Source organism: Bombina bombina, chromosome 4, assembly GCF_027579735.1.
Source record: "Bombina bombina isolate aBomBom1 chromosome 4, aBomBom1.pri, whole genome shotgun sequence".
NCBI lineage: Eukaryota > Metazoa > Chordata > Amphibia > Anura > Bombinatoridae > Bombina > Bombina bombina.
The window spans coordinates 832,365,858-832,380,413 of record NC_069502.1 but is presented as its reverse complement, the minus strand read 5'-3'; the positions used below and the strand labels follow the sequence as shown (position 1 = coordinate 832,380,413).

Here is a 14,556-nt window from a genome sequence, read left to right as displayed (position 1 = left end):
ATCACATACATCCTCTCTCTAGCAATCGTTCAGAAAGAGCTTCTGCTTGTCGTTCAAAATAGTCTTGAATAATGCAAATCCATTTCAATCTAATAAATTGGCCTTTTGAAACCCCATAAAGAACTTGTTTGGGATGGAAACCATTACCATGTACTAAGGAGTTGCCTGATATGGGTTTTCTATACAGTTTGAATAAGGCTGTTTTTTGTAACTTTCAAAGTAATATCCAAATATTCAATTTGATGTTTCTGATACTGATAGGTAAAGTGTGAATCCCACTACATTAGTGTTTAATTAATCCACAAAGTCAGGTACCATCCCATATCAAAATCAGATGAACAATAAATTGTTTATAAAAATGAATTACCTAAAGAGGTTAATTTGCCCAAAGTAAATGATTTATTGATGATCTGATTTTGATATGGGATGGTCCATCGGATTTGGTACCCCACTTTGTGGATTGAATATTTGGATATTACGTATTTATGTATTTGGATATTGCTTTAAATTAAGTAGTGACATCATGAAATCTTTTCATCAATGAGACACACAATAGTCTTATATCAGAGTAATTTTATTAGTGTGTTTTTAGGGCTATAAATACAGCATGGTAGCAAATAAATGCCAGTCTTGGATTTGCATGATGTCTTTAATGATTTGATGTTCGTTTTTAAGATGGATAAGTTCACTAAATAAAGTTTAGAGTTTTCATTATATAGCACAAGTTCTATTCATTGTTTTTTGTACAAATTTTCTGGTTTGAGCTTGATTCTGCAGCTACGTTGTCCATGTTGAGCGGCATTGGATTAAACAGTCATGTGATTTACCCGCTGACTAGTTGGAGTTAGAAGAGGAAAGCTCCATGCGCTGTTAGATTAATAGCGTGCCCGCATGCATTGGGATTGTTTGTCTACATTGATACTAGAAGCCACACAAGGGTGAGTAAATAGATGTGACATATTAGTTTACTAGAACTGACAAACTCTGTTGTGGGGCATAACAGACAGGACGATCCTTGTGGATATTAATACGTATGGCTTTGTGTCTTCTACCTGTGAGCTTTGCATACTAGTTAACATACAATTACTAGGTGGTTACCAGACTTCTTATAACTGTTGGTATTTGAAGTCACCAGTTAAAATATTTAACAAAACGTAATTAGTAAATCCCATGCTTATAATGAGAGCCAAAGTTATCATGATATTACCAGATGATTATCACGTGCACAATGCATAAAAATATAAACGTTTAATACCACTTTTTAAAAGCTGTAAACTGTTACAGTGGGCAGTACCCACAGGCATTATAGGCTCCTTGATCGCTCCGCAATAAACACATAAACTGCCCTCAAAGCATTTAACCTATAAATTGTTAGGCCCCACTATAATAGTTCCCCAAAATCACTAAACCCCTAACAGCCATTAACCCCTAAACTATTTAACTCTGTTTTACAGGTTCTGGTAACTTTTCTTTGCATAAACAAATTTCTTTGAAATGTGGCAGCTTTGTAGCCATCCTCAGTAATAAGAAATGCTAAACATGTTCTGTAAATGTTTGAATACTTGTGGTCTATTATAATATAATAATATATTTGTAGATGTTTTGTTTTTCAGGTTAAACCTGCTTTTTAAAGTATATACAAAAAAAAAAATACATATATTTGGCCCTTAGTGTGAAAAGGTTATATACCCCAAGTACAGAATAAGCGAGGGCATGTCAGGCTGCAATAAGCAGATTGTAATCATTACAAACCATGTTAATATGTGTAAATAAACAAATACAGCCAGTGACAGGGACATGCAGCTGCTATTATGACATATTCCATCACCTCTCCTGTCAGCAGGTACATGATCTGCAGGGTGTGGGTCAGTATCCTCTCTGTTGTCGTCTTGTCCCCAGTCATGTGACTCGCTGTCAGTGAGTTAGTCACACGCTGCAAGAGTAAAACATCACATGTATGTATCCTGTTATCATATTCCCCATCTCATCACGGTCACAAGGCAAGGCATTGCAAAATATCTGCACACACAATAAATATTGCATATATGCACAGTAAATATCAGGAATTAAGTGTTGCATTGCAAAATATAGGACAACCCTCAGTTGTTATTCCTGCACTGAGAAAATGACATCATAAGCCCCGCCCTCAAACTTTGTGCACCAACAACACAGAGATGGATGAATGTATAACATAAATGTATCAAAAACTATTTGACATAACGGTATCCAAATCAGTGTATGAATGTGTTTAAAGATACAAATAAAAAGAGAGAAGCGCTCAACCGGAACGAACAATAGCATAATAGCTTGTTCTATGGCTAGTTACCACCCAGGAAGCAGCCTCTTTCTGCTCAACATGTGCCTTTCACAGAGAAGAACTTTCCTGAAGCATATCAGTCTGATCCTGACTTAACAGTACAGTCCAGCCCTGAAATACCAGGCAATCCCTTTCTAAACGAGAGAAACAATAAAACCTTAGACGTACGTTTTGGCCTATTGTGAGTCTCGTCAGTGAGGTGCAGCCATATCGCTCTACGTACGTCTGGAGTTTTGCCGTTTCTCTCGTTCAGAGAGGGATTACCTGGTATTTCGGGGCTGGACTGTACTGTGAAGTCAGGATCAGACTGATATGCCTCAGGAAAGTTATTATCTGTGAAAGGCACATGTTGAGCAAAAAGAGGCTGCTTCTTGGGTGGTAACTAGCCATAGAACAAATTTTTATGCTTTTGTTCGTTCCCAGGTTGAGCGCTTCTCTCTTTTTATTTATGCAAATTATGACACGGAAGTCTCCCTAAGTGTGATGCGGGAATCCCGATGTGGACCCGTTGCTCAGTGTGCCTAGAGGGATATGGCTGCACCTCACTGACAAGGCCCACAATAGGCCGAAACGTACGTCTGGGGTTTTGCTGTTTCTCTTGTTCAGAGAGGGATTGCCTGGTATTTGGGGCTGGACTGTACTGTGAAGTCAGGATCAGACTGATATGCTTCAGGGAAGTTATTCTCTGTGAAAGGCACATGTTGAGCAAAAAGAGGCTGCTTCTTGGGTGGTAACTAGCCATAGAACAAGCTATTATGCTTTTGTTCATTCCCAGGTTGAGCGCTTCTCTCTTTTTATTTATGTATCTATAGTCCTATATTGGACCTAACAATTTTAACACAAAACAATTATACATAATATGCTAGATTACAGAAAAAACATAGGCCCAAAGGCAATGAAAGAATACACAAATAGCACTCTTGTAGTCCTCTTGTGACACACTATGTGTGTAATTTTAGAGATAGAGTACCAATGGTAAGGGGAGTACGCTTGAATAATTAAAACATAACTTTTATTAGTACGCAAAAAAAACGGAGATAAAATAAAGGGATGTGCAATTAAAAACAATAGCTACCTGGGGAGTGATAAATTATATATCTTTTATCACTGTCGTGTCTGGATATGACAGTTCTCGGTTGTTGTATAGATAGGGTGTATACAATAGGAATATAGTGTATGCTAACCCCTGCACTCTTAAGGATAATGTTGATACTCAATGTTTCATATATCAACACTGGAGTTAATTATTAAGGTTAACCATAAGTTTATTGCAGGGAAAAAGTCTTCTTATATTATTCAATTGTTACACAAAATATCTTGAAAATCTACGATATTAGAATTGTATGGAGCACATGAATGAGGGCAAAACGTGCATCATAGGTTTAGCAATCAGTGTGCTTGGTGTATACTTAGGTATTCATATTAGTATGTTCCTTGTAACACAAGCTGAAACATTGTATTTTAATCTCAAATAATAGTTTTGTGATCTTATGTATAGTAAACGATTGATTTTAAACCACTTGCACTTCTTGTAAAGTACTTATCAAATAAAGTTAATATTTCACACTGTATAGTGAATTACAATTACGAAATGTGAATACGTTTATTTGAATTACTGAGAAGATAGCTATGGGTATAAACAAGCTAAAGCATATGTCAGCAGAGTCTTATAGTCAGCTTAAGGTTGTTCCATATATCTTGTTATAGTCAGAAATAGTTAACCCTTATATTAATATGAACCAGCATACATCTGGTATCATATTATAATTCACCCCTTATAGAGATAATCTTAAATAATTGTTGATTGACTTAATAGCATATATTGTGTGATGTATATGGAGCCTACTCAATTGCTGTACTATTAGATAGTGTAGTTGTCACAGTGTATTGTTATTAGGCAGAAACTCTTATCTGCTTCTGCACACTAAACGTGCAGCTTCCATGTATGTATCACTGACTCATGCTGTGGATTAGCTATTATAGTGTTAAACAATCGTTGCTAAATAAATCTCTTGAGTTGATGCTTGTAATTATATTGAGATTAGAACAGTATGTGCTGTAGTCGAATAACAGAACAATAGATATAATACTATATTCTTGTTATTAACCCTGAGGTTGCAACCATTAAAAGTATCAGTTGATTAAATGTGCAACAGATGTAATTGTATTCCAAACTCTCAGCTGTGAAGCTTGCCTCTGTGTGATTAGTGCCACAGTTTAGCCGTTTTTATACAGATTATTATCCACAATTCTATTTGTCATATATATTTGCTTACCCACCAGAGATTAAAAGTTTCTCTGTGATAGGATTTTAAGTTATTTAGACTTTGCGAACTGTATATGCAAATCGACTGCTGTGTATTCAGCTGTTAGAGTTGTCTATTGCGCTCACAATACTGCATAAGATGTAATGTTAAATTAAATCTTTGATGGTAAAAGACAGCGTTTAGCCTGCTCAAATGATCACTGTTATGCTCCTCTCTGTGCTAGTCTAAGTAATATATCGTTAACAAGATATTATATTGGCATGGTTCTGAAGTGCCTAATAAGCGTCTTCTATTAATTCATAGTACTGATGGCCATTAAATGCACATAAACGCTATAGCAGAACAGAAGTTAACAACACCTATTACCCCAGGTAACCTAGCCCTAACAAACACAGGAGCTCCCTGACTCCTCACCAGTTCCCTAACAAACACAGGAGCTCCCTGACTCCTCACCAGTTCCCTAACAAACACAGGAGCTCCCTGACTCCTCACCAGTTCCCTAACATGTTTCAACCCCCTTTGAGAAAGCTGTGTATACGGCGAAACATGTTAGGGAACTGGTGAGGAGTCAGGGAGCTCCTGTGTTTGTTAGGGAACTGGTGAGGAGTCAGGGAGCTCCTGTGTTTGTTAGGGAACTGGTGAGGAGTCAGGGAGCTCCTGTGTTTGTTAGGGCTAGGTTACCTGGGGTAATAGGTGTTGTTAACTTCTGTTCTGCTATAGCGTTTATGGGCACATAATGGTCATCAGTACTATGAATTAATAGAAGACGCTTATTAGGCACTTCAGAACCATGCCAATATAATATCTTGTTAACGATATATTACTTAGACTAGCACAGAGAGGAGCATAACAGTGATCATTTGAGCAGGCTAAACGCTGTCTTTTACCATCAAAGATTTAATTTAACATTACATCTTATGCAGTATTGTGAGCGCAATAGACAACTCTAACAGCTGAATACACAGCAGTTGATTTGCATATACAGTTCGCAAAGTCTAAATAACTTAAAATCCTATCACAGAGAAACTTTTAATCTCTGGTGGGTAAGCAAATATATATGACAAATAGAATTGTGGATAATAATCTGTATAAAAACGGCTAAACTGTGGCACTAATCACACAGAGGCAAGCTTCACAGCTGAGAGTTTGGAATACAATTACATCTGTTGCACATTTAATCAACTGATACTTTTAATGGTTGCAACCTCAGGGTTAATAACAAGAATATAGTATTATATCTATTGTTCTGTTATTCGACTACAGCACATACTGTTCTAATCTCAATATAATTACAAGCATCAACTCAAGAGATTTATTTAGCAACGATTGTTTAACACTATGGCCTAGATTTGGAGTTTGGCGGTAGATGGGTTGTTAACGCTACGCGGGCTTTTTTCTGGCCGCACCATAAAATTAACTCTGGTATCGAGAGTCCAAAAAAATGCTGCGTTAGGCTCCAAAAAAGGAGCGTAGAGCATTTTTACCGCAAATGCAACTCTCGATACCAGAGTTGCTTACGGACGCGGCCAGCCTCAAAAACGTGCTCGTGCACGATTCCCCCATAGGAAACAATGGGGCTGTTTGAGCTGAAAAAAAACCTAACACCTGCAAAAAAGCAGCGTTCAGCTCCTAACGCAGCCCCATTGTTTCCTATGGGGAAACACTTCCTACGTCTGCACCTAACACTCCAACATGTACCCCGAGTCTAAACACCCCTAACCTTACACTTATTAACCCCTATTCTGCCGCCCCCGCTATCGCTGACACCTGCATTATATTATTAACCCCTAATCTGCCGCTCCGTAAACCGCCGCAACTTACATTATCCCTATGTACCCCTAATCTGCTACCCCTAACACCGCCGACCCCTATATTATATTTATTAACCCCTAATCTGCCCCCCTCAACGTCGCCTCCACCTGCCTACACTTATTAACCCCTAATCTGCCGAGCGGACCGCACCGCTACTATAATAAATGTATTAACCCCTAATCCGCCTCACTAACCCTATCATAAATAGTATTAACCCCTAATCTGCCCTCCCTAACATCGCCGACACCTAACTTCAATTATTAACCCCTAATCTGACGACCGGAGCTCACCGCTACTATAATAAATGGATTAACCCCTTAAGCTAAGTCTAACCCTAACACTAACACCCCCCTAAGTTAAATATAATTTACATCTAACGAAATTAATTAACTCTTATTAAATAAATTATTCCTATTTAAAGCTAAATACTTACCTGTAAAATACATCCTAATATAGCTACAATATAAATTATAATTATATTATAGCTATTTTAGGATTAATATTTATTTTACAGGCAACTTTGTAATTATTTTAACCAGGTACAATAGCTATTAAATAGTTAAGAACTATTTAATAGTTACCTAGTTAAAATAATAACAAAATTACCTGTAAAATAAATCCTAACCTAAGTTATAATTAAACCTAACACTACCCTATCAATAAATTAATTAAATAAAATACCTACAATTACCTACAATAAAACCTAACACTACACTATCAATAAATAAATTAAATACAATTCCTACAAATAACTACAATTACATAAACTAACTAAAGTACAAAAAATAAAAAAGAACTAAGTTACAAAAAATAAAAAAATATTTACAAACATAAGAAAAATATTACAACAACTAATTACACCTACTCTAAGCCCCCTAATAAAATAACAAAGACCCCCAAAATAAAAAAATGCCCTACCCTATTCTAAATTAATAAAGTTAAAAGCTCTTTTACCTTACCAGCCCTGAACAGGGCCCTTTGCGGGGCATGCCCCAAGAAAATTAGCTCTTTTGCCTGTAAAAAAAAACATACAATACCCCCCCCAACATTACAACCCACCACCCACATACCCCTAATCTAACCCAAACCCCCCTTAAATAAACCTAACACTAAGCCCCTGAAGATCTTCCTACCTTGTCTTCACCTCAACAGGTATCACCGATCCGTCCTGGCATCCGGTGCTGAAGAGGTCCAGAAGAGGCTCCAAAGTCTTCCTCCTATCCGGCAAGAAGAGGACATCCGGACCGGCAAACATCTTCATCCAAGCGGCATCTTCGATCTTCTTCCATCCGGTGCGGAGCGGGTCCATGTTGAAGCAGCCGACGCGGATCCATCCTCTTCTTTCGGCGTCTCCCGACGAATGACGGTTCCTTTAAGGGACGTCATCCAAGATGGCGTCCCTCGAATTCCGATTGGCTGATAGGATTCTATCAGCCAATCGGAATTAAGGTAGGAATATTCTGATTGGCTGATGGAATCAGCCAATCAGAATCAAGTTCAATCCGATTGGCTGATCCAATCAGCCAATCAGATTGAGCTCGCATTCTATCAGCCAATCGGATTGAACTTGATTCTGATTGGCTGATTCCATCAGCCAATCAGAATATTCCTACCTTAATTCCGATTGGCTGATAGAATCCTATCAGCCAATCGGAATTCGAGGGACGCCATCTTGGATGACGTCCCTTAAAGGAACCGTCATTCGTCGGGAGACGCCGAAAGAAGAGGATGGATCCGCGTCGGCTGCTTCAACATGGACCCGCTCCGCACCGGATGGAAGAAGATCGAAGATGCCGCTTGGTTGAAGATGTTTGCCGGTCCGGATGTCCTCTTCTTGCCGGATAGGAGGAAGACTTTGGAGCCTCTTCTGGACCTCTTCAGCACCGGATGCCAGGACGGATCGGTGATACCTGTTGAGGTGAAGACAAGGTAGGAAGATCTTCAGGGGCTTAGTGTTAGGTTTATTTAAGGGGGGTTTGGGTTAGATTAGGGGTATGTGGGTGGTGGGTTGTAATGTTGGGGGGGGGGTATTGTATGTTTTTTTTTACAGGCAAAAGAGCTGATTTTCTTGGGGCATGCCCCGCAAAGGGCCCTGTTCAGGGCTGGTAAGGTAAAAGAGCTTTTAACTTTATTAATTTAGAATAGGGTAGGGCATTTTTTTATTTTGGGGGTCTTTGTTATTTTATTAGGGGGTTTAGAGTAGGTGTAATTAGTTTAAAATTGTTGTAATATTTTTCTTATGTTTGTAAATATTTTTTTATTTTTTGTAACTTAGTTCTTTTTTATTTTTTGTACTTTAGTTAGTTTATGTAATTGTAGTTATTTGTAGGAATTGTATTTAATTTATTTATTGATAGTGTAGTGTTAGGTTTTATTGTAGGTAATTGTAGGTATTTTATTTAATTAATTTATTGATAGGGTAGTGTTAGGTTTAATTATAACTTAGGTTAGGATTTATTTTACAGGTAATTTTGTTATTATTTTAACTAGGTAACTATTAAATAGTTCTTAACTATTTAATAGCTATTGTACCTGGTTAAAATAATTACAAAGTTGCCTGTAAAATAAATATTAATCCTAAAATAGCTATAATATAATTATAATTTATATTGTAGCTATATTAGGATGTATTTTACAGGTAAGTATTTAGCTTTAAATAGGAATAATTTATTTAATAAGAGTTAATTAATTTCGTTAGATGTAAATTATATTTAACTTAGGGGGGTGTTAGTGTTAGGGTTAGACTTAGCTTTAGGGGTTAATCCATTTATTATAGTAGCGGTGAGCTCCGGTCGTCAGATTAGGGGTTAATAATTGAAGTTAGGTGTCGGCGATGTTAGGGAGGGCAGATTAGGGGTTAATACTAATTATGATAGGGTTAGTGAGGCGGATTAGGGGTTAATAACTTTATTATAGTAGCGCTCAGGTCCGCTCGGCAGATTAGGGGTTAATAAGTGTAGGCAGGTGGAGGCGACGTTGAGGGGGGCAGATTAGGGGTTAATAAATATAATATAGGGGTCGGCGGTGTTAGGGGCAGCAGATTAGGGGTACATAAGGATAACGTAGGTGGCGGCGCTTTGCGGTCGGCAGATTAGGGGTTAATTATTGTAAGTAGCTGGCGGCGACGTTGTGGGGGGCAGGTTAGGGGTTAATAAATATAATAGTTAAGGGGAATTGTGTGAGAGAAACAATGCGCTAGATAAGATCTGGGCTACACATAAAAAACAGGCAATCCCTAAGCCTGAAAACAATCAAGAGTACAAAAAATGGGTATATATGTGAGCGCCAATATGTGTAAAACACAAATGGCAATAGATCTTTTTAATATTGGCTTCTATATCAATATCTTTATTATTATCCTTTGGTTTTATTTCGGTTAGTTTTAAAAAGAGAACGGTCCACTAAGTACTGGTAATATGAATTATAAAATATAAAATAAGAAATATATGAAATACAGAATGTAAATAATCATTAATTTTATTGTTAAAATTTAATTATTAATTCATAAAGAAAAAAGTATATAGAACGAACAATAAATATACAAAAGCAATAATACTAGTGATACACCTCCCTATTGGTACCAATCTTATAGTTAAACTAATTATACTTGTGAATAAAATATATATAAACAGTCTAAAAGAATATATGCACTAAAAGATTCTTTAAAAAAAGGAACCTTAAACAATTATCCTGAGTTTAAAAGTTATAGCAGTTGGTATGCTTACAATCTGGCTTAAGCATATATTTAAAATGTCCTTTTTGTTTGAAAAAGTGATCCACTCCTGTTTAAATTTAAATCTGATTGAGCAGTATAATCCACTTGTTATCACAATAAGCCAGCATGTGAAAGTAAAGATAGTATTAGGAGCTCCAGTTGTCCGTATGGGAGACTTTCAGCAAAGTGACAATTCAGTCTGATAACTCCAAAAGCTGTACTTATATTTGAAAACAGTTTCAAAGTTGAAACTGGTACCTTATTTAGATCCGCTTCCAATGCTCGTCAGTTTAGGGGAGACGCCAAACACAAAGTCCCGTGTCGATCCTTAGACACGCCCACAAGTGCGGGAAATGACGTCAGCGGTTTAGTTCCGGACTTCCTTGGTAACGTCCTTAGCAACGTCTCTGTTGCTGTATCCTCAGTGTATCATCCGTATTGGTAACGCGTTTCAGCTCCTTGGAGCCTTTGTCAAACCATACCGGATGATACTGATGGGGTCCTTTTATACCATTAGTGCCAATACTGATTTATTGTTAATTAAGACATTTATACATTTTGTGCTTGCTAAACAATATCCATTGTATTCCTAATATCAGGCTTTTTATGCACAATGTAATGTTTATAATAAGTTAACTTTCCTAATTAAATATTGTATTTTTTAAAAGAACGAAAAAGAATAGAAGAGAAGAATAAATACTTAAGAAAATACAAGCTTATAAGAATAAGAGGCTTATAGATATAAGTTCTCAAAAAAGAGCATAGTTTTGGATGAATTAATAATTTATTAATAACCACTAATTTGTTAAAAATTCATTTGTTAAAAGTAATAAATGTGAGATCTGATCTTAAAGGTGAAACATTCTTAGTATATTATTAATAAACTATTAATAATAATAATTGGTATATATATAAAAAACATATTACCGTACATAATGGACTTATAAAAGGTGATGTCATAATTGTGACTATTTATAAGAGTACTTAAGACGATGTATAAATAAAGGAATTTAGGGAATTAGGATATCTAATAGATTTAAAATGTTTAATAGATTAAAACGTTTAAAAAACATATAAAAGAACAAGTTTATATTAAGGGGATATATACTCTGTTATTATATAAATTTAATGTTTTTTTAGGGATTATTGCATACAAAATCTTTTTTTAAAAAAATTTTTATTTAAAAAAGCTCCCTAGTTCAATTTCTAAATTAAGACCCTGAGGGTGTAGTGTATCCAGATTAAAAATCCATTTACTTTCTAACTGCAAAAGTTTATTATGTAAATCCCCTCCTCTTGTTTGTTTAGGCAGTTTGGCTACCCCCATATATTGGAAACATTTTAGATTACCTCCATTACATTGTTTAAAGTGTTTAGGAACCGGTAAATCTTTATTTCTTTCTTTATCCATGTTTTCGATAGATAGAATGTGTTCTCTAATTCTTTCCCGTAGGGGTCTTTCCGACTCTCCTACGTATTGTTGGCCACATTTACATTGAATTACATACACTGTATTACTATCTGTACATCTAATACAATCGTGGATTTTAAATTCCTTTTTATTTGTGTTAGAAACAACTGTTTTTCTTTTCTGTGAGTGTCTGCAGGATTTGCAGATAAAACAGGGAAAAAAGCCTTTTATTTCGTTTCCTTTTAGGTCTCTATCATTGTTTCGTTTTTTCTTTATAGTAGTGGGGGCCAGCTTATTTTTCAGGTTGTTTGCTCTTCTATAAACAAAATGGGGTCTTTCATTAATTAGAGGTCCTAGTATTTTGTCTTGTTTCAAAATATGCCAGTGTTTTTTCATAATTTGCTCTGTTATTTTATAATTGGCATTATATTCTGTGACAAATGGTATTTTGATTGTGTTGGTTTGTACATTATCTGGTTCTTTTTGTTTCTTTATTAATAGGGATCTTCTATCTATATTTTCTATATCTTGTCTTATCTCTTCCACAACATTATCTTTGTACCCTCTTTCAATAAATTTTTCTTTCAGAATGAGTGACTGAGTTAAGTAGTCATCCTTCTTATTGCAATTTTTTCTAACCCTCATCATTTGGCCTTTAGGGATATTATTTTTCCATAAATAGTGGTGACAGCTAGTTGAGTGTATAAAGTTGTTGCTGTCAACCGGTTTAAAATATGTTCTTGTATTCAGTTTTCCCTCCTCTATATAAATTTGTAAGTCTAAAAAATTTAAATATTCCTTACTCATTTCTTTAGTAAATCTGATGTTATGATTATTATTGTTCATATTAATAAAGAAATTTTCTAAAGATTCTGATGTCCCTCTCCAAATGATGATTACATCATCTATGTATCTTTTAAAGAGGACTAGGCTCGCACCCAGTTCCTGGGTGGCTAAAAATTGTTGTTCCCATAAACCCATAAAAAGGTTTGCGTAACTGGGTGCGAACCTAGTCCCCATAGCAGTCCCACATATTTATAAATAATATGAATCATCAAATTGAAAATAATTGTGGTTCAAAATAAAATCTATGCTATCTAAAATGAAATCTCCCTGTTCTTTTTTGATTGTGGAGTCATTATTTAAGAAGTGTTTTACCGCCTCTAAGCCTTTTGAGTGTTCAATTATAGTATAGAGTGATGTTACGTCGCAACTAACTAACCACATTTCCTCTGTCCATGTTATATCTTCCAAAAGTTTAATTACTTCTGTTGAGTCTTTTAAATATGAATCAAGAGATACTACATATTTTTGCAGATATCTATCCACATATTGTGATAGGTTGGCAGTCACAGAATCTATGCCAGACATTATTGGCCTGCCTGGTGGGTCCGTAAGGGACTTATGTATCTTAGGTAAGATATAGAACACAGGGATTCTTGGTGTTTTTTTAAAAAGGTAATCATATTCTTTTTCATTTATCACTTCTAAAGTTTTATATTTATTTAATAGTGATTTTAGTTCCCAAGTATAAAACGTAGTGGGGTTAATTTTACTCTTTTTATAGGTATTTTCATCTTTGAGTAAGTTGTCACATATTCTCATGTAGTGAACTTTATCTAAAATTACGATCCCGCCACCCTTATCTGCATTTTTAAAAATTATTTCGTTATTATTTTCTAGTTCTTTAATTAAGTTTTCTTGTTTCTTTGACAGATTGTATTTTACTTTATTGATTTTCTTTTCTGGTATATTTTTTATATCATTTATAATTAATTTCTCAAAAGTCTCTAATATTGACCCCTTTTCATGTTTGGGGTAAAAAGACGATTTATTCTTCAAACCGGAATGTATAAAACCATTGGTGTTAGGTATAATTTTTCTGGGTTGTTGTACTTCCCTCTCTAGGGCATTTTTTGCAAAATATCTCTTCAAAGTTAAAGTTCTGATGAATTTGTTTGCGTCTATGTATGTATTAAATTTATTAATTTTTGCAGTGGGGGCAAAAGAAAGGCCTTTTAGTAGAACATCTTTTTCTTCATCTTTTAGAATATAGTTACTCAAATTATAAATACCATTTTCCTTATTGTTACTCACTTCTTTCTTTTGTCTGTTGGCTTTCTGTAGGCCTCTTCCCCGTTTTCCTCTCCTCCTGAGTGATTTCTTTTTCTTTGACCTAATCTTTGTTCCTTTGCTTCTAACACTGGTTCGTTATACGTGTTCTGTCCTCTCCCTAAAAAATGATGATTAGTAGCTGTTGAGGGATTGGCATAACTTTGTGTATGTCTTTCGGTCTGTGAGCCATGGTTATCTACCATACCTTGCTCTCTTTCCAAAGGAGCAAATCTATTATATAAGGGAACATTATTCTCTCTTATTATCTCTGATCCCTCCGTGTTATGATTTCTCCAATCATAATCCCTATCATAATTCCTATCATGATTCCAATTTTCATTAAAATTCTTATTTCCATTATTCCGCCTATGGTTTGACAAAGGCTCCAAGGAGCTGAAACGCGTTACCAATACGGATGATACACTGAGGATACAGCAACAGAGACGTTGCTAAGGACGTTACCAAGGAAGTCCGGAACTAAACCGCTGACGTCATTTCCCGCACTTGTGGGCGTGTCTAAGGATCGACACGGGACTTTGTGTTTGGCGTCTCCCCTAAACTGACGAGCATTGGAAGCGGATCTAAATAAGGTACCAGTTTCAACTTTGAAACTGTTTTCAAATATAAGTACAGCTTTTGGAGTTATCAGACTGAATTGTCACTTTGCTGAAAGTCTCCCATACGGACAACTGGAGCTCCTAATACTATCTTTACTTTCACATTGTGAGGATTTATTATATAATTAATATGAACCCAGTTGTATCTACTCCACTCAGTCTCACACCAAACCTAGGTACCTTGATAAACTAGGAACCTTATTATGCTCATTGACTGAGGGTGACCTGTTTAGGTCAAAAGTAAATAACAACTATCTTTAGTTGTTGGAGATATGCACAACAATGTGAGTGTGCTAATACTC

General features: G+C 35.8%; 1 protein-coding gene across 4 annotated transcripts in view; it reads right to left on the bottom strand.

Moving 5' to 3' along the window:
• The window catches only part of LOC128657177 (oocyte zinc finger protein XlCOF7.1), a 221,488-nt gene that overhangs the window by 192,010 nt on the left and 14,922 nt on the right, over positions 1-14,556 (bottom strand). For all 4 annotated transcript variants that reach the window (XM_053711424.1, XM_053711426.1, XM_053711427.1 and 1 more), the window contains exon 3: positions 1,829-1,933. In XM_053711424.1, the coding sequence (XP_053567399.1) occupies positions 1,829-1,933 (105 nt within the window). The remainder of the gene's footprint in view (positions 1-1,828; positions 1,934-14,556) is intronic.